Source organism: Perissodus microlepis, chromosome 20, assembly GCF_051167445.1.
Source record: "Perissodus microlepis isolate ML-2025 ecotype Zambia chromosome 20, ASM5116744v1, whole genome shotgun sequence".
NCBI classification, from domain to species: domain Eukaryota; kingdom Metazoa; phylum Chordata; class Actinopteri; order Cichliformes; family Cichlidae; genus Perissodus; species Perissodus microlepis.
The window spans coordinates 9,171,287-9,192,095 of NC_140480.1; the positions used below are offsets into that span (position 1 = coordinate 9,171,287).

The 20,809-nt window shown below is 41.5% G+C and overlaps 1 protein-coding gene across 2 annotated transcripts in view; it reads left to right on the top strand.

The window, feature by feature from the left end:
• mtcl2 (microtubule crosslinking factor 2) overlaps positions 1-20,809 on the top strand; it is an 85,871-nt gene that overhangs the window by 46,856 nt on the left and 18,206 nt on the right. Inside the window, exons 5-11 of one of the 2 annotated variants that reach the window (XM_084918218.1) lie at positions 9,634-9,696; positions 12,165-12,332; positions 12,468-12,621; positions 13,565-14,135; positions 15,429-15,729; positions 16,048-16,269; positions 18,483-18,620. In XM_084918218.1, the coding sequence (XP_084774344.1) occupies positions 9,634-9,696; positions 12,165-12,332; positions 12,468-12,621; positions 13,565-14,135; positions 15,429-15,729; positions 16,048-16,269; positions 18,483-18,620 (1,617 nt within the window). The remainder of the gene's footprint in view (positions 1-9,633; positions 9,697-12,164; positions 12,333-12,467; positions 12,622-13,564; positions 14,136-15,428; positions 15,730-16,047; positions 16,270-18,482; positions 18,621-20,809) is intronic. The other variant, XM_084918219.1, reaches the window with a different exon arrangement.

Consider the following 20,809-nt stretch of genomic DNA (forward strand, 5'->3'; position numbering starts at 1 on the left):
GAAGTGGCTGAAAGTCAGCAGTGGTTTTAGTAACAAAGACCTACAAATCCTCCTTGCTCTGCCCCTCCTTCTCCATCCTCATCTTCCTTAATTCTTGATCCTTTGTTTGCCTGTTTCAGAGTGTGTGTCTGTCTGTCTGTGAAGAGCCAACGTAAACTGAAGAGAAGGAGGCTGGTTTTCTCTTCTGTACAGTCTGGTGTTGCAGAGTATCATATCCAAGCTCTATCTGTCTTACAGCTCTTTGTTGCTCTGCTAATGCTATGCTAATGCAATGCTAATAGACCATTCACTCTATTGGCTTAAGCTTCAATGATACGCACAGGCGGATGTGAGCTGAATCACTCTTGCGTTACATCATGTCAGCCTTAATTTGCACAGCGAAACGCCACAACAGACACTGTGGGAACATTTTAAGACGCAACATAACTGTTTCTTTTAAGTAATAGTATTCAAAAGCAACAGCACATGAATGAATGACGCTCTCAGCTCTTGCAGCTGGGCAGCCTTTGCATGGTGCTCCAGCAGCTGGAGGAGAGTGTTTGAGCTCAACTTCAGGTGATTTCCCAGAAAACACTGACTAATTTGCAGCAGGGTTTGGATCAATTTAATTGCACAGAGGAAAATTGCACAGAGGAAATTTCCATCAGACCTGCTGTAATTAATGAATGCTAATGTTTGACAAAACAATTCATCAGCAGAGGCGATGGAAAGGTGTGTGCATCCAGTTGTGGTTAAGCTATGTTGTGACATACTGAAAGATTAGGTCTTTTTTTCTGTTTATGTGTGTGTGTGTGTGTGTGTGTGTGTGTGTGTGTGTGAGGAGAAGATGTTAGGAATAAACTGTTTTCTACCAACACTCACTAGTCTCGGTGCCAGTTCTGATGCCAAATCAGTTTCGGTCCCTTTTGAGAGCCAACCCACATTTCTTATTAGCAGGATTTGGGGTCATTTCTGTGGGAAGAAAAATTGTAGCTAGCAGAATGTGTTGTCTGAATCCACCAAGAACTGGAATTCTTTTCAGAAGCCACTCCCACACCCGCTGATGGCCAGTTTCAGGTTTGTCATGCTGGTGCCAGATTTATTTATTTTTTTGGGTGGAAATACATGGAACAGGTTCTTGATGGGGTAAACACATCTGTAAATACAGGTGCTCATATGTTTAGGCATTAAAAAAACAAACATGAGTGAGGATTTACAAGCAACCATGGATTCCCATTGTTTAACAGTACCCTGGAAATTTAAATTATATTCTGCCTTTGATCCTAGTTGTAGTATTTAGCAAAATTCGCTAATAAGAGGTTTAATGTGCTCATATAGATTAACATACACTGACCAGATACTTTATTAGCTACATAACACGGCGGTCAGAAGGAGCTTCGCCGTGATATCTAGCTTTTATTTTTCCACTGCATGTTTAGCAGACAACACACAGGGAGAAATACAAAAAAAAATGTTATTTGTACCATTTTGTCTCACTCAGTCTGCCCGGGTCGCGACCCTATCGCCCAGACATCCCGAAGCACCAGACAGAAACGGTTAGATTAATAGTTTTCAGTCAGCGTGTCTGTTCCTCCTCCACATCTCCCTGTATCTCTATGAAGATGATGCAGTCGTCTGCTTTGCCTTCTTCACCGTGATGGCACCAGGCTGTTCATTCACATACAACTCTCATTCATCAGCTTCTCTTCTGTTCAGTTTTTTTCTTCCTCTTGCCTTCCCTGCTGTATTTTGAAAGCAGGACATAACTGGGTGCGAGCAGAGATAGCATGCAGTGAGTATGTGTGCGTGTGTGCGTGTGTGCTAGAGAAAGGCACCTTTGTTTTACACTCCGCCATAAAGTCCACACTGACGTCAACTAATTGCCGGATTTCTGAACTGGAGCCGTTTGGTGTTTCAGACGTTCCTTGAGTGAGTTTTTCCCAGGAATCCTTTTCTGATTAAAGCAGAGTTGCTACGTCACACAACAAAAATTACATTTCAAAAATGAACGACTTCGTTGTTTGCGTTAATTGGATCCTTGCGTTTCTGCTGTTAATGTGCCAGTCTGATAGTTTTGGAAAGCTCAGTCATCCCTAACCACACTGGCTTTCCACTTTTTCATTCCTCCTCTTCACTGTTGGTGTTTTTTTCCTGTGTGATTGTGTGAAATTTACCTCCCAGTTTAAGGCAGGAGAGGCTACATCATGTTTATATGAAAAATGGATGTTTTTTTATTTAACAGTTGCATTCATAAGAACTCAAACCAGTCATTTTTGCTATTATAGTACAGTCAGGAATGTGTCACCATTAGCTTTCAGCTGTCAAAAATGAATATTTTATTATAGCAAACATTACTAACAGAGTTTGTTGACTGCGCAGAGCTTTGCTGCATTTCATTTTACCATGCAAAGAGTAGAAGAGCAAGAAATGAAGCAAGTGTGACGAAATGAACGAACAAATGTGTTTGTTTTTCTTCACGCGCTCCCATCGCTCTCTGATGTGTTGCCTAACCATGATGTTTCCAGCATCAAATTTAATGTGCCCAGATCTTGAAATTTCTACTCGAGGCCAGAGTCGCTCTGACAGGTTTTATCACTTCACTTACAAGTCATCTTTACTTTGAAGCCGGATGCAGCATTTTCAAAACCCTGCATCTTTATTTTTCTTCCCGATTCAGGCTGCAGTTTTTGCCGCCCCCCAATTGCTCACTGGAGCTGTAAAATCTGTGTACAGGATTTTTATGGTAGATCTTCCTATTTTAGAGAGGTGTGGAAAGGTCCCGCTCAATCGAGCCTTTACTGAACCCCACCGATTTGAAGCTGCCACTGACCTCAAGGTTTCTCAAGGCATCTTTTCTTTGCATCTGCTGAGGCCTCAAGGCCAGCCAGGCTTCTTTTATTTAATATTGGCGATGATACGGGACCTCACTGTGTTCGCTTATCTAAAAGAAGAGTAAAGATGTAAAGGTGTGTTCAACAAACAAATCTCTGTTGGAGGATACATTTCGAGCTGCCCGTCGATACTTCTGCTCAACAAGTCTGTTCATCTTCATTCTTTTCAGTACCAAGATATGTGACAGCAAATGTTCCTGAATTCTTTCTCTAGATCTTATTAAAATATTATCCCTTATACTAGTGAAAACCACAAGAAAATTCATACCACTGTGTGTGGCATTTGTGTATGGACAGCAAAGGAAGAATTTCATTGCACAGAGAAATGCTATTTCTTCTGTACACATGACAATAAACACTTTGAATCTTTGAATCTTGATTCTAAAAATATTGTCTGCACCGTTTACATCTTATTGAAAAAGTGAGAAAAATGGAAACTCAAACTAAAACCATCGAATTGCAGAAATAATTTGTTTATAATATCATATACTGTAAAACCACCAGTGTGATTGAAAGTTATAAGCAAATTTAGAAAATGGAAATTTAGAAAAGTTGGAGTTCATGGTCATAACTACAGCAGCCAAAGTGGCTTTATGCTTGAAGCGCTCACAGCAAATGGGCTTATTATTTCCTAATTCAGGACTAGCCGGGTGTTGGAACGTTTTCATGAAATGTGTGTTAAGAGGGTGTGAGAGATACTGCAAAGTATGGAGAAACAGTGTGAGCGTGTAGTAATGAGCTGAGCGGGCTGGGGATTGGGAAAACGTTGGTGTTGCTTTCGTATTATCTGTTCTGCTCCGCTGTGCTCGGAGCGGCTTTGCTCTGTGTGCACGCAGTCGGGAAGAGCTGCTTAACGCTGCTTGTGCAGCCTAGGAATTAAGCAAAGGGATTTTTCAACTATAAATATGATGTTGAGATGTGTTCACAACATCACAAGCACACAGTTGTGTTTTGGTGTTGACATTGTTGGATTGTTTCAGTGGGTAAATAGCGAGATTTGAGCAAGATGTGTTAATTTAGCCTGTTTTAGAATGCAAGGCAGTTTATGTCCCCAAAACAGAGTGATAAAAAAACAAGATTAATTGCATTTCAAACCTCATTAATGAGCCAATTTAATGATTTGTAGCACCAAGCGCTGATGATTTGTTGTGTTTTGTTAGCACTAGGAGGGATAGTGCTTTCTAATTATCTCCTCCTCTCCCACTTGTCACTCTTCCATTTCTCTGCACCACCATCCATTCTTATCTTGCACACACACACAGACACACACCCGGGTTATGCAACTCGTTATGTGCTGTGTTGTGGCCAGTCTTTGTTCCCGGGTGTGCGGTAGTGATGTCCTGTTCTTTCATGCAGAGACGGCTCCTCTGCCTGAAACAAAGAGAGAGAGAGAGAGAGTCTGGAGCTTCATCCACTTCAAATAAATCAATTTTCTTTCCAGAAACCTGCACAATCACACACTTTCACTCAATATTCGAGCAATGTGATCTAAGTTCTACCTTCAGAGTAAATTATTTGCAGCAGTGCATCAGTGACTGAAAGACTCTTGTTTTTCTTTAGACAACAATATTTTTATAAGTGACATAAAAGTTTTGTGATTTAAAATCTGACTTTGCAGCGTTTTGGTGCAGACCTTCTTCAGAATTATGCATAATTATTTATATGCATGTTGTCCATGTCCAGGAAATCATTGCCTTGTTTGTGTATCCTGTATCATTATAATAATAACTAACATTGCAACTGACCACGGATGTTATCTGAGCATTCAGTTAGCATTAAATGCTAACCATTTGTTCCAGGAGAGAGTTTTATATAAACAGAGGATTTATTTTTTTATTTTTTCTCCCCACATTGCAAAGCTATCACATCACAGCCACGTGATTGGTCGGTAATGCAGACACAACACAACACAGGGATATTAGGCATACCTTTGCTTTGCCGTGTCTACTCGAAAAACAAAATAAAAGGATACCCCTGCATCAAAACTGTTGTGAACTAATCTATGAAATCAGCAAATAGCTTGAAAATGTCACCGTTGGAAAATGTTGGACAGTTGAACAGTGAGTTTGGTAGCCCAGGTTAAGTGTTTGATCCCCACGGATGCCGTGTGTGCAGCCAGCGTACACCTTTAAATCCGTCCATCCGTGTATAGAGGCAGAGAGTGGGACCAGAAAAAAGGCCCTCAGTTTGTGGGTGTAAAGACAAAGCTAGACTCCCGTCCTTACAGTCTGTTTCTTTCTAGAAGTCCTTTCCTCTCTGCTGTGTCACGCCCAGGGTTTCATGCCCGGTTGGTTTAAGTGAGTCTGTACACTGAAAGCAAATCTGATTTCTTTGCAGTCTCCTCTCTCTCCCCCTCGTTCTCCAGGAGCAGTGTCATGTATTGTCAGTTAACCTGTGTGACGGGCCGTAACCTGACTCGCTGTTAAAACCATTTCCACTCAGAAAGCATGTCAGTTTCTTTCCCTCCAGTCTCTCAAGCTCTCAGCAACAGTAACATCACAATAAAGTCGATTTTATTTCATTCTTATTCGCTCACATTTTTACATTTTTTGCCCTTTACAGGTGTTGTAATTGCCACATCATGAATTGCAGCATTGCTTTGTTTAGGTTTTGCCGTTCCTCATTAGCTGCCAAACATTTTAAACATTTTTCATGGCCCTCTTCCAGACTTTCCCAACTTTCCTTCGAGTGTTTGTCTCACTGCATTTGATACCATACGCCATGGCTGGATGAGCTGTGGATCGGATCGGATTGGAAGGAGAAAAGTTTACACTGCTGTGACTCTTCATCCATGACAGAGGAATGACAACATTTCTCTCTTTCACGTTCCCTTTTTCTTTCTCTGCCATTGTTGTTGTTTTCTGTCTCTTTGTCACTGGCCATCTCTTCCTCTTTCCCTCTCTGTCCTGATCTGTTCCCTTTCATCCTGAGGTTTACTCAGGCAATAGTGTTTGACTTTGAAAATCCATCTGTTTGCTCCTCTTTCTGACACTCTCTGGATATGTCATCATTTCCCCCTCACATTTTTTTATCTGTCTCCATCGCCCCTTTCATCAGCATTTCTGCTGCAGAGGATCAACAGTGGGGTTACTGTAAAATAAATCCTGACACAACCTTTGCTGATGCTGAAAAAGCAGAGGCAGTGGTCAGACGCTATTAAATATGTTATCAGATAACATGGAAGTTGACTTGTTACCGTATCTGCAGCGTAACCGTAGACCTACAGGCTGAGAAACATGAGAACCAGGCTCAGGCACAGTGTGTGTGCGTTTACATAAAATAATAATGAACATTTCAAAGCATGCATATGTGAAAATGAGGGTTTGCACATCAAATACACCAGGGTGCCAGGAACAGGAATAGAAATATGTTAGGTTGTCTTTTGTATAGAAGGGTAATGACTGAGGTATAAAAATCCTGCACACAGGTATTTGAGGTATTTCCAACTGTCGTAGTTAATGTTAATGTCATTGCATCAATGAGCAGCAGAAACATATATATTTACTATATTTAAAAGAACAGCTGCCATCACCATCCTTTTATTCCAGATTCAGACAGTGAAGTTCTCATTTTAGCTGTTAAACTGATAGTTTGACAGCTAAAAACGATCGGACCAGTTTACGCCCGACAATAAGGTGTCGCGGATAAATACAACAAAATAAAACTAGTACCGGTACCGAAAAAAAAGAAGATTTATTCATAACACACGTGAAAAGACCCAGGAAAACCGAGTTAACGATAAAAACGATAACAAAATAACGCTGAAAACCGATAAAAACCCTGAAAACCATACATTTCACACCTGAGCCTCAACTCTTGCGGCCCAGTACCAAACGACTCATGGACCGGTACCGGTCCGAGGCCCGGGGGTTGGGGACCGCTGGTGTAGAGAGTCAGAGGATCACACAGATGACTGACAGTCTGTTGGATTATTGCAAATGTGCAACAGTTTCCTAACATATGAGTTCGTATTCTTTAGAGCTTGTCGTGCTCCTGCCCAGCTCGCTAAAGAATCAGCAGATAAAGCAGGTTTAAACAAGTCAGGCACACTGGAAAATAACAGATATACAGACAGGAAATGTACTCAAGTAAATAATAAAATATGCCAGAATTCTCTCTCCTCTTATTGTACACGCTGGCTGGCCTGCAGTTACTCTGTGACACTGTATCATATATATTAGGTTGTTCCACAAGATCACTACCTAATGGGACAACTGAATGGACCAGATGTATTGCAATACAGCTATACTTTCCCTGCTGCTGTAATCAATGATGTGTCTCTAAAGGTCTCTAACATCAAAATGTCATTTTGCCTCCCATGTGGGAACAGCAGCCCCTTTTATTTGTCTGGTATAACAGAAATCCATATCAGAACTCAGCTAGAAGCCAGCTTTAAGTGGTCGTTTACAGAACTGCACTTTTTGGCCCTTTTCCTCATTGGTCTCACTTTTTAACTCGGGAGATTGCTGCTCACCTTTCCTCAGAAAAGGTTTGAGGAACTATTTATTTACTGCATTTTCAACTCCAATGACAATTTGTCAGACAGAGCAGCGTTTGCTGTTGCTGGAAATTCACGGATCGCAGTGATTGCTGCCCAGCTGAAAACCTGATCCAACAGTTCCGACATCTGTTCAACCTCCAGCCATAATCAATGGTTCCATTATCAGGCAGGCCTATCGATCAGTGAATTCAGAGCTTTTAACCACTGTTTGCACTCGATAATAAAATGGTTATAAAATGGGTTGGGAGAGTAAAATAGGACATGGAAAGATGAAAAATTAAAAATCAGGAAATAGCCCAACGAATGATGAGTCGATCATTTGGAAGAAATAAAAGAGCAGAATGCATAAAAAAACAGAAAGAAGTGAGACAGATAAATGTCCTTCAGTCTGATGCTTCGCTGCAGCACCTGGTTATAAGATGACATATTTTGAAATTTCCTCCACTTGATAGTGTCCGCGGAGCATTTTAATAATTCACTTAAAGCCTGGTCATTTGGGGGAAAATTAAAAACACACTGTAGATCTAAAAAATGACCCAAGCAGTAGCATTTGTTTATATATTTATGTCGTCCTTTATCACCTTTTTGTTCTATTCATCCCTCCGTTTCTTTCTTTTGTTGTCGGCAGTTCTCATTGCAGAGTAGCTTGTTTCCATGGAAACGGAGTGAGCCAGATGAGCTTGGCTGCTTGCACTGCAGCGTCTGTCCTGTGTGTACATGTGTATGTGTGATGATTGGCTGTAAAGAGAGGGAAGGATGATGATTTATGATAGTCTGATGCACTGGGAAGATACTTGGACAAACAGTGGATGATGTGTCTGTGTGTCTCTTTATTCTAGCACTTGTACCTCCACCTCACAGCTGTAATTCCACGCTCTTATCAGTGCTGATTCAAGTCTCCACAGAAATGATACACATCACCACTGCAGTGACATCCAAAGCTTAGCCCAAGAGGGAGAGGAAGTGTGTCATATGAAAGAGTGTGTTTGGAATTTCATATTTCTGTGTATGTGTGTGTGTGTGTGTGTGTGTGTGTGTGTGTGTGTGTGTGTGTGTGTGTGTGTGTGTGTGTGTGTGGCTTATAAGGTTCTAGAATGATGTTCATACTTCTCTGATGTAGTTTCAGTGGCAGATTAAGGCTCAGATTTGCTCTTGTACATACAATATTGTATTGTTTGTATGAAATAAGATGACAAGAAAAGAGCTGCTCAAACAAAGATGGTCTGGATATTTTACCACTTACAGGTACACATCAAGCACAGACAGATAAGAAACCATTTAATGACTCTGGTGTGCCCATTAATGGCAGTCATGATGAAATTAAAAAAATAAGTTTTGAGTATTTTAAATATATTTTTCTAATTCTAATGCAGGCCTAAATCTGCCAAAAAGCAGATTTGTATCCAATGTAGCCAATGTCTCATCATCCATTACCTTCTGTACTTTTGAAGATACAACATCAATGTTTGTGCTGACACCGTTTTTTTAAAAACCAGGAATGACTAATGTCCTTATCCAGTCCACACTGGAAGTCTGATTTTGCTCTTTATGTGTCTAAAAAGGGCTTTTTCTCTGTTGTTGCCTTTCACACTTTAAGTCCTTGACATTTATACATTGTGACTGCTCTTGTAGTAGTAGAGAAAACCCAATTTGTTCTACGCATGCATCTTTTTGTGGCAGTAATCTCAGTCCTGCCTTTAAGCCTCAATAAACTCTGAATGGGTTTTAAAAGAAAGGAAAAAAATCATTTGAAAGGAAAACTACACTGCACTATGCTGTAAATGGAATTTTTGATGTCTCTAACTTGGATGTTTTGACATAGGAATCTGAAGAGATTGATTTTGTACAGCTTAAACAAACACAACAGGACATGGTAATTAGTGAACCTAAAAGATGCTCGCAGTCCAATGTGGTCACGTTTGGTCGAAGCCAGGGTAGCTGTTTTTCTGATATTTATGTTTAATTTAAGGATTTAAGTCTCCAGACTGCGGCTTCATGCAGTTACACTGACTTAAATCTGTTATTTAGTGATATTAAAGTGCAAAAGAACCCAAAAATGACGTCCCATTTGCTGCACAAAACAATCCTAATCTGTTTTTGTCTTGATGCTGACAGTTGAGATTACCACTTTTTGATGGCCCTAAGTCCCTGCTCTCTCCTCTTCATTTCAGACTGAGTCCGTTCTTCATTTTATTGAAACAGTTCACAGTCGATATGGTGTCAAGACTTACTAATGAGGCTCTGTGTGTGTCTTTGTTTCAGAACTCCCAGAAGAAACGAGGAGCACGACCCAACAACAAACCTGACAAAAAGCTCGCCGCACAGGTAAGAACCAAGCACGCACACGTCTGTGTTTTCCTCCAGAAGGTTTAACAAATCAATACGAGACACAATGTGTTGCAGCTTGAGACACTTATAGCAGGAGAGCGAGTGGCATGAGAAGTTACATCTGTAGGTTTCAGGGACAGAGGGAAACCTTTACAGAACTATACCACTCTTTGCGAACACAGAGTATAACTCCTCCAAAAGCATCTGCAAGGCTGTGATATAATACAACTTTCTTTAATAGTTAAGCACTCATTCAGGATATTTCTATTTCTTACAGCGAAGCTCCATTCCTGCCTGTCCAGACATCCACAGCTAACGATAACAGCTAAAGATATGAAATATAGATATTAAACTGTATCATATTATGGTGTAGCTTTTAGTGTCAGCTTCGCCGCAGGCAACTGTCACCTCTCTGGGAATGTAATCACATGTGCTGCAGGTGGGCTATGACTGTTATTAACCCTGATCGAGCAGGAAAAACATAACAGCGCTGAAATAATTATGAAAAGCTGCCCTCCATGAACGTTCCCACACATAAATCATACCCTGCACTAGAGTATGATATTGTAAAGTGTAACATGCATATGGAACATGCCATGAGGAATTGTTATGGTCTCATTTTTATGATGACTAATTTTTATGTGGTTAATAATTGAAAACAGGCAAACAAATAAATTTGAATGCGGATATTTTAGTCACCACTAGAAAAACCCTAACACCTCCTCCGTATGTCTTATTATTTGTTTCAGTCCAAACCTTCACTTGTGTTTTAAGCTTCAGAATAGACACTGAATGTGTCAAGTTAGGAAACTTCTCATCCTTTCTGCGTTTTGGCATCACAACTCATGACTTTGTTGTTTGTGCATCTCTGCTTATTTTGAGCGATTTCCTCTGGGGCTCACACTCTTAGCTATCCAAACGGGCTGCTTGCAGTTTGAAGCAGACAGATCAGCAGTTCCCTTCTTCCTTTTCATCTTTACTCTTCTCCATCTTGTCCTGCAGGTGTTTGTACTTCCTGTAATCCTTACCTACTCAGTTCTTGTTTTCTTGGGGAATACAGCTCAAGTCTCAAGATTACACTTTCAGTCTCTCCTTCCTTTTGATTCTGTAGCTTTTTCCTCCACTGTTTTTGAGTCGATCCCCCCTCATTAATCTTCTGAATCATTAGAAGAGTTTAAACACCGCCCAAAGACTGTGAAAAAAGGGACTAAAGAAGTAAGCGGTGTAGGAGCTCAGGTTTTACACAAGAACAAACTACACAGATGCAGAATAAAAACTCAGCAGGCTAACAAATCACCACAGTAGGTGTTTGCAGTGAAGGTAATTATCTACACCGCCATCTCTCTGGCTGCTAACACAAGCCGGGCCCGGGCTCCCATTCCAAGCCACATACCATAAATGGCTGTAAATTCGCCGGCCCTCGTCGAGCTTAATGTGGTTGGAATCGCTCCACAGGCTGTAAAACAAATACAACCACGGAGCTGCATCTGAGGAATGGCTGCACGGGGTCACCTCAGGTCGACAAGGCTTAGTACTGAGTTTAGGATAACATCACAGGAAAATTGAATCAGGTTATTATACAGCACTTGTGGTTTTATATAGTTATTTTGAGAGACTATAAAGACCTTGAAAAGGGGACCATAATGTTTCACCATTAGCCAGCATGGCCTTAATGTTGCACTGTTTTGTTTAGTTTTTTCTTTTTTACCAGCGAGCTGACAGAAATACAGAGCCCAAGATATTAAACTTATCAACATCAGAATATAACCCAGTCCTCAGATGATTCACCTTAACCTCTAATGTCATCCACGTCTCAGTCTGGATGGATCTAAAGGTTGCATTCTGTTCATGAAGTGATCTGACCGGTTCTTTTGTTGTGTGTCTGAGTGTGTCTGCAGCTTTGACTTTGTGTGTGTCACTTCGTTCAGCTCTGTATAACCTCTGTCAAAGCTCGACTGTCTGTCGTCGTTACTCACTGAACCTTATCTACTCTTTTTTTCTCTCATTTACTTGTCTTCATTCACTTTTCCATTAAAGTTTTTGCATAAATTATACTAATGGAGCATTATTTAATTATCTTTTTGTTATCATGTATTTATTGTAACACATATAACACAGCTTGATAACAGCTAATTATATTTTTATGACTTTCTAATCATATGATGGACTGCCATTGCATTTTTACAATTACACTGAAAGGCCTGAGGGTGACTCTCAATTATATCTTAGACCCAAACAACCGGTGCCTTTATTAAATGTATGTGATTTAATTATTTTCATCATTTGCACTTTTGAATCTGAATTAATTTTTATTTTTAATGCATATGATTCGATACTCAAATGACGACACAGCCCTCTGACATTTCCATAATGCGCTTGTGTGCATTTTGGTGTCTTTGCGATGCAGCACTTTTTATAGCATCGTCACCTATGTGCTCTCTTTTCGTCTTGTCCCGTCGCTGCAGGAGGACAGTTCAGACCTGAAATGTCAACTCCACTTTGCCAAAGAGGAATCAGCCCTGATGTGCAAGAAGCTGACCAAACTGGTGAAGGACAGCGAGGCCATGAAGGAGGAGCTGGCCAAGTACAGGTCGCTCTACGGAGACATCAACGCCTCCCTCACTGTGGAGGAGGTGAGGAAACGATGGGGCTCCTGAAAATACTTGACAATTTGCTACAGAGACATTTGAGCCAGTTTGCATGATCTAAAATTAAAGCATGAAGAATTAGGAGGTGAATTACTTTTCTCTGCTCATCTCATCTGTAAGGTTGCTGACTCCCCCCACACCCGTGAGGCAGAAATCAGAGTCCACCTAAAGCTGGTCGAGGAGGAGGCTAACCTACTGAGTCGACGCATTGTGGAGCTGGAGGTGGAGAACAGGGGGCTACGGGCTGAGATGGACGACATGAAGGGCCCGCAAGGTGGTTTGTCTCATCGTTTAATTATTCTGTGGTCCATTTTTCATCTGATCTTCCACCCGCTTGGAGGTGGAGATTATCTTAAATCAGCAGGAAACATTTTGTATTTAGAAATCTTACACAGGAAGTGGCTAGATTAGGAAAAAGACATGTGCTGGTATGCTGGCTCCTTTCAGTAAATAATGACCTTATATATACTTGTGTCTGTCACGTATTGCATAACATTAGCTGAGGCATGCCAAGCCAGATACATGAGCTGATGTTAGCTGATCTCAGTGCTGGCCCACTTCAGTTGTAAACTTTGTAGATATCCAAGCCTCTTTGCAACCCACCTGCACTTTAGCTGCTCCTTGTGAAGGTGTATCTGACTTAATCAACATCATGGGGTTTTTTTGCCTTTTACCTGCTCTGTTTTGTACTCTGGGCTCTCCGTGCTGCTCTCCCTGCCTCAGGCTTTTAATGTATGTGCACAGAAGGGCAGGAAGGTATGCTTTCCCTTAGGCTTTCAAGGGCAGACAGAGCCATACTGCTCATATAAAATACTGCAGTTGGATATAATGTTTTCTTTACTGAAGTTGAAAAACTGGATACTAAAGTGATTAAATTCCTGACTGAAGTAAGGCAGAATTTTGTAAAAGCCAACCCAGTGACCTAAAAGCTCAGGCTTTACTGTATATTAGGTCCTTAACTTCTTTATTTTAATTTTTTCTTTTCGTTTTATATTGTTAAATTGCTTTTGAGACTGTTTTGTAAATTCAGTGATTTTGCTGCTGGGATGATAAGATTGATATGTCCTTGTTAGCTATGTAGTAAAGATGAGGCTAGAGTCAGTAGCCAGTTAGCATACAGTGCAAAGACTCGAGGAAGATACCAAAAGTATGTTCTTTTTTTTTAATTTTTGCCCTTGTTTGTTTTAGCATCTAACTTTTATTGCTTTTCCCCTTAGATGGTCCTCAGGAACTCAGTGGTGTTGGCGGCGGTCTTGGGGCAGGGCTCGGCCTCACAGGAGGGGCCATGGTGCTTGGCGGCGGGGCTTCATCTGAAAACGTCATGGAGCTCCAGAGACACCTGCAGTTTGTGGAGGAAGAGGCAGAGCTGCTGAGGAGGTCTCTCATTGAGATGGAGGAACAAAATAAACTTCTGATGAACGAGATAAACCGCTATAAATCTGAGCTCCCGCCTCCTGCATCCGCGCTGTCGTCCAACTCATTAATGTCGCTGACAGACGGGATGCTCAACGACAGTCCGGTGCACACGTTACAGGAAGGGTCGGTGCTTATCAGCACTGACACCCCGACTCAGGAGGAGGAGCTCCGACTGGCGACGCTTCAGATTGGAGAACTAAGCGGGAAGGTGAAGAAGCTTCAGTATGAGAATCGCGTGCTTCTGTCCAACCTACAGCGCTGTGATCTGGCTTCCTATCACTCTCCTGCCTCTTCATCCTCCTCCTCTTCATTAAGACTGGCTCTGGAGACGGATGCAGAGGCTGGAGACTCAGCCGAGTGCCTCCCCAGCAGGTAATTTCATATTTTCTCTTTTCCTGTTCGGTTTTCAACATTTTTGGGTGGAACTGAGTGGAACTCAAAAATGATCAAGAGAAAGTCACCATCAAAAACCCGATTTGTCTTAATACAGCCATCAGACTGGGCCTCAGTCTGATAACAAGACTTAGGCCCCATCCCAGCCTCCACACTTACAGATTCACAGATTTTGAGTCACGTTTTCTTTCAATTGTGAGGGCTTATGGGTGAAAATAACATGCAAAAAAGCTCTAAAGTTGACTTTTTGAGTCTTTTATTTCATTTCAGTAAATCTGCATTTCTGCAAATTTTACCTAAATGGAATTACACAAATTTCATAACACTGTGGCGAAACACGGGGTTCCTGATCGTAATTATAGACGAGCAGACATAATGATAAGGAAACGATCACAGGAGCAGCCATGTTGTTCAAGTAGAACTGGTGCATTAACTAAAAAATGTAATTGAAGAAAGTCTCACGCCTTCAATTATTAGAAACAAGTTGTGGCGTTGTTAAGGTAACATCATTGCAATATGTCTCAAAATGCTCTATTAATACTATTTGCAGGCTCATGAACTCACACACTGCGGCACTGCTGCTGCACACACAGGCGACGTCATTCAAACCTGTGAGGGTTTCGTGTTTTGGGCGTTGGGTGAACATTAGAACTGGACTTAAGAGACTTTATGAGCCGGTGCTGCACAATGTTTTGAGTTAAATGGTAGCTCATCTGAGCATGTGAAAAAGAATGTTTTTCATATGAGTACATAGAGTCCAGTGAAAAACGGTATAAGCTGCTATCATTCAGCAGCTTATACAACAGCTTTAATAGGAGTAACTTGAAGTCATCATTTTCTGTATGACTTCCTCAGTCTCTCATATCATTGTGGAGAAATTTTGGCCCACTCTTCTTTATGATGTTGCTTCGGTTCATTGGGGTTTGCAGGTTTATTGCGCAGCTCTCCTAAGCTTTTTAATCAGGTTCACGTCTCTACTTTGATTGGACCATTGCAACACTTTAATTTGCTGCTGTTTTGGGGATTCCTGTCTGGTTGCATGAGTCGGTTTGGGCTGGGCTTTAGCTGACAGACAGACGGCTTCACATTAAGGCCCAACAGCCAAATCAAAACAGTGTTAATAAAGGAATCAGAACAATATTACAGGGATTGAAAGGGAAGCATTTATCCTGTAGGGAACATCAATATGTGTTGAAATATTTTGCAAAAACTGCAAAATATATACACCACATATCAGCTATTAATACTAAAATCTTTTTGTTTTTCCATCAGTCCACCGCAGCGCAAGGAGCCGGTAGGGGGTGAGAATGACGCCCTTGAGATTAAGGAACAGAAAAAGAAGATTGAGGACAATGCTGACGCCACAACATCGCTGCCTGTGTGCCTGGGGCAGAAGGACCATGATGCCTTGCTAGCCATGAGGGACCAGGCTCGCTTGGTTTCTACAGCTATACAGCTCCTGACCTCCCCCGAGTCTAACTGCCTCTCTTCATCCCCATCCATCTTTCACAAGGTCTGCAACAGTGAGGCAGCAGAGCCGTGTGATCTGGAGAAACCGCAGCCTCACAGCCAGGTACGTGTCCTCTGTTTTGTCTCTTGTTGTTCTTCAGATTAAAAGACACAGCTTCTCAGTAAGTTCATGAGCATTTTAAATAGTGGCAAAGTGAAGTTTTTTGCATTTCTTTGATTCAGACGAAAGGGTTACTGCAAGAGTATGAAACACTAGCCTAGGAGACAAATGTCTGCTTCATTCTCTCTGGAATTTTTTTGCTACTGGTCGTGCAGCCACCTGCAGATTAAGCCCTGCAGCTTATCGTTTATCAACTCTAGCCTATCCCTCACACAGCCAGTAATGACTGTAGGATAAGTTCAGTTATTTCTGCGTCCTCAGATCTCAGGGCTGTCTGATCTGGCCGACCGTCCTCTCGTTGGTGCTCTGACCAGCAGGCTTCAGGCCCTGCACAGCCAGCTTCAGTCCTTTGTGGAGAAAGTAGACAGCCTGGGTAGGACCCCAGCGGGTGGCAGGGACCTTGAGTTGGAAGGGGAGTCGCCTTGCACCTCCACCTCCTGCTCTGGAGACGGCCAGGATCCACAGAACAGGGCAGAGGAGAAGGTAAAAGAAAAGGAACACTCCCCTTTTCTCAGTAATCATCACGCTTTTCTTTTATTCCGTATGTTTTTGTTTTTTCAAGCTTTTCTGTCATTTTTCTGTTCTAGTTTATTTCTCTGTTCTTTCAGTGCCTACTGTTAGTTTGGCTGACCAGCACTCCCAGTTCCATTTCAACATGCTGCTTTAGTTTCTCCTCACGGTGAAGAATGAGCTTTACATGGCACGCTCAAGTCATCCCAAACGTTAAAATAAAATTTCATGTCTTTCTCTCTTATCATTTTAAATTAACTTCAGTAATTCAAGCCCTACAGATAAGGGGAAAAACAAAGATGTCTTGACTTTGATGAAATCAGATTTGAGCTGCCAGTGTAAGCCTCTCCACGTGATGTTATCCGTGTCCTCTGCATGCCGTTGAGTTCTCTCCTAACCTGTATTTAGCTGCTGCTTTAGGCCTCAAATGGAGCCTGTTTGATGCATGCATATAGTGACATTATTAAGCTTATATAAAGTTCTGTTTAATCAATATATACCAAATACACAGAGAGAAGCCAGAAGCTGACTACAGAATAATCATCTCTTAACAGAAAATTTAAAAAAAAACCCAAAAATAGAATAATTGTGTGTGTTCTGTGTGTTTTAGTTGCTCTTCAGTTTATGACTTTATTTATATTAGTTTCTATTTACTGCACAGCAATCCATTTTTGTCACAAACACAAAATGTGGAGAACGAAAAACTCTGTGCTATTGAAATGATTAGGGACGATGTGAGAATCCAGGTTGTCCAAACTGATTTGTCGAAAGCAGCAGAAAGCCAAAGTGAAGCCGCTCTAAGAAGATTTCCAATCATGCTTCATTTGAAACGCTCCACTCGGAAGTTCTTGGCGCACAGTCAATTGTCACACACTGAGGATTTACTCTCAGCACCAAATGTATTTTCAACTATCAGATGGCCCATAAAAAGTCCAATATGGGATCCACGATTTTTTTAAAAGGTGCACTGGAATCAGTCGAGGCTTTGGCTTTACTCGGCTGACTTGTCCTTTCATAATGTGATGAGTCGTTTTTATTTTCCCGCCGTCAACTGTTGGGAATACATTTTAAAATTACATAAAATCTGTGGGTCAGGGGTAAATTCTACCAATGCATTACCATTTTTTTCCCATTTATTTAAAATTCAAGCCTTTCGTAACTTATTAGCAGACAAAATATGGAGACCTCTGGAATGTTTTGTTGTGCCTTCATGGAGAGAAATTTGTATCGACTCTGATCTGATCGAGGTGTTGCTTGGAAGCCGCTGTGATGAAATTCTACATAGTTTTAAGTGAAACTAGTAAAAATGCAATGTTTAGACTCCATTAGAGGCCAATTCTGAGTTCCAACCCCCCTCCGATCTCCCTTTTCCTCCCTCTCTCCTCTCCCCTCTTTCTCTCTGCACGGGCACCATATCCGATCGATTTCTGCACTTGACCTCACCCTTCCCCACCTTTCCTCAAACCTTCTTTTTGCCACTGCTCCACACATCCTTACATAACTTCCTCACCCCTCCTCTTCCTCGCACCCCTCACATCCCTTTCTTCCAACTCCTTTCACATCTTGCATCAAAACCCGTTTTTCCTCCTCCTCACCTTGTTGCCCCTCCGCTCTGACCTTTCATCCTAACTTCCTTACTCCTTCTCTTCTCCTCCCATTTGTCTTTTTCTCCCCTCTCTCCTTCTCCGTTTCCTCCTCTCCCTCCCATTGCTGTTTTACCCCCCCGTCTCTCCATCCTTCACGCTCTTCTGCATCCCGTTACCTTCCCTCTGTCGTGCCCCCTCAGCCGTTCATTCTACCCTCCATCCTCCTCTTCTTTCTCTTCTCCACTCTTTCCTTCTCTTCTCTGACCAAGCTCTTTTTCCTCTACATCCTCTTCTTTGTCTTGTGAGGCCCATAAGTCATTATTTGTTCTGTTTTTTTGTTTAGTTTTTATGTAATGTTGTCATATTGATAGGAGCCATTTTGGTTGTATTGTTTTTTCTTATTGTTGTATTTGTTTGTCCTGCTTTCTGTCATTTCCTCTGTTTTGCTTGTTTTTGTTTTTGTTTGTTTGTTTGGGTTTTTTTGCCCCACAATTCCTCCTCCCCCATCTCTCCCTCTCTCTCTCTCCCTCTCTCTCTCCTCTATGATTCTTTTCTGTTTGTTTTCTTTTTCTTCATTAACTTGCCCATGCATGCATGCAGCAGCCTGATTTTAGGGACCAGTTGGAGCCAGAAGCGAATGATGAAAATGAGGAGAACAGCCAATCAGACAGCAACGAGTTGCAAAATCAGGAAACCAGCCAGCTGCAACATGAGGAGAAGGAGACAGATGGTGCAAAGGTGAGAGGCTCGAAAGCACAATCCGTGACATTGTGACATGCACAAAGATGCGCAGGAGGCCTGAAATTTCAGAGCTGGTCCATCTCGCGGCTGACAGCTAACACAGTTACTTAGAGCCTGGAACCAGTGCTTTAATATCAGATTTCTTACTCTCTTTTAACACTGAGTATTAATATTTATTTATCACTGAATATGTTTGTTATGTGATTGGATTTTCCACATGCGTGGGTGTACGAGGACATACTGTAGCCTGAGGTTACTGGTGCCTTACATTTGTAGCAACCTCACGCTAACAACACAGTGTTGTAAACAAACAGTGACTTCACTGTCAGCCGGGGTACTGACAGGAAGACCTTTGTCTGGTTGACTTTTTGGTGGTGTGTTTCCGTGATAAGCAAGGCTGTGTGTGTTTGCCTCTTTATCTAAGGGGGGGACTAAAATAGAATGACGGAAAAATATTGAATGCCAAATAGTAAAGATAGAGTGGAGCAGTGACAAAGCATGGGGAGAAGCCAGCATTCAGCAGAAACATGCAGTACAGTGCAAAAGTCTTGAGCCACCCTCTCGTTTCTTGAGGTCTTTTTTTTGCTGCTTTCACAATAATAGTGTCTTATGGAGCGATTCATCCAAATGTAAACATTTTAGTTCAAACTGACATCAGTATCTATAAATGAGACAGAGATATATTACAGTGACTGTCTACAGCCATCTGTAAAACACAGTAGGGGCGCTGTCATGGTTTGGTGCAGCATTTTAATCAGTGGTGTTGTCATAAGATTGTCAACACAGAAAAGTACCACCAGATTTTATCCGCCACGCAATATCGTCTGGAAAGTGTCTGATTAGCAAAAGCTTCATTTTTCCACATGACAATGACCCCAAACACACTGAGAATGAAGTAAAAGTATATCAGCAGGATACCTGATCATACAATAGACCTCAGTGTTATTGAAGCATGCAAGATCATTTTGACAGAGAACAAAAAGCAGCCAACATCCAAAGAAGAGCTTTAAGAACTATGCTGAAGAGAAAGGTGATCATACCAAATACTGGCTTTCAAGCTCATTAGAATTGCACAAATATATAATAAATTACAGCATATTTCCATGTCTGTCTGCACATGTTTCAGTAAATCGCTGCTCCCATTTCCAAATATAAAATATAAAACATGACCGATGGGTCAGGACTTTTGTACTGTACTGCATGCTGTACAATAATAAATGGCACTGTTTATATTGTACAGGCAGTGGAGCTGGGTTTGTTGTCTTTATACTAAGCTAAGCTAGCCAAAAATAGTTTCACTGTTTGTGCATAGCATAAAGATTAGACAGCTGGATGAAGCAGTAAGAATGGCTCTGACCAAAAAATATATTTAAAAAAATCACCTATTAGCATTCAGGAATTAGCCTTTTTTTCACCTGAATACTCTGACTTTTAACTCAGTTACATTTATATAGCACCAGTTCACAACAAAAGTCACCTCAAGGCTGTTAATACTATGGGGGAAATACCCTACTGTATTAGAGAGAAAACCCCATCAATTAGATGGTCTCCTATGAGCAAGCACTTGGCAACAGTGGGAAGAAAGATTTACCTGGTTTATTGCCATCACACATGAGGTCACACCATCAGGGGACATAAGTCAGTGTATAGGCACAGCTGCTGGTGATCAAGAATTGTAAAACCCTAATAACATGCTGCTTTTATATTATGGTTTTCAGCCGATTAAACAAGACACATCATCCAGTTATTATGAGAGTGGAACTGATCCCACAAATAAAGAGAGGCTCTTAAAAGGCTAATAAATACTTGGAAAACTCTTTTTAGCATTGCATTCCAATTCAAATCACCATATTTAAAAGCATAAAAGTGTGATGAGTTATTGAAATTATTCCCAAACCTCGATACAAGATTTGCTCTGCTATTATCAGCCTCTGATGCTGTAGCGCATTTTCCGTGGGTAGCTGCCACCTTTTCAGAGTGAGTGAGTGAGTCACTGTTGGAACAGAGTTTCTGAGTAGTTTTTCTAGCTGAAGGTGAAGGCCGGGTGGTGCCCCTGATGGAGGGCGATGGAGGGCGGAAGCTGAGCCCAGTGGAGGGTGAAACAGGACATTAAGGGTACAGAAGCAGGTCGATGGATCGCACTCACTCAGCAGCCAAATGAGGCATGGGGAGAGCATGAGATCAAG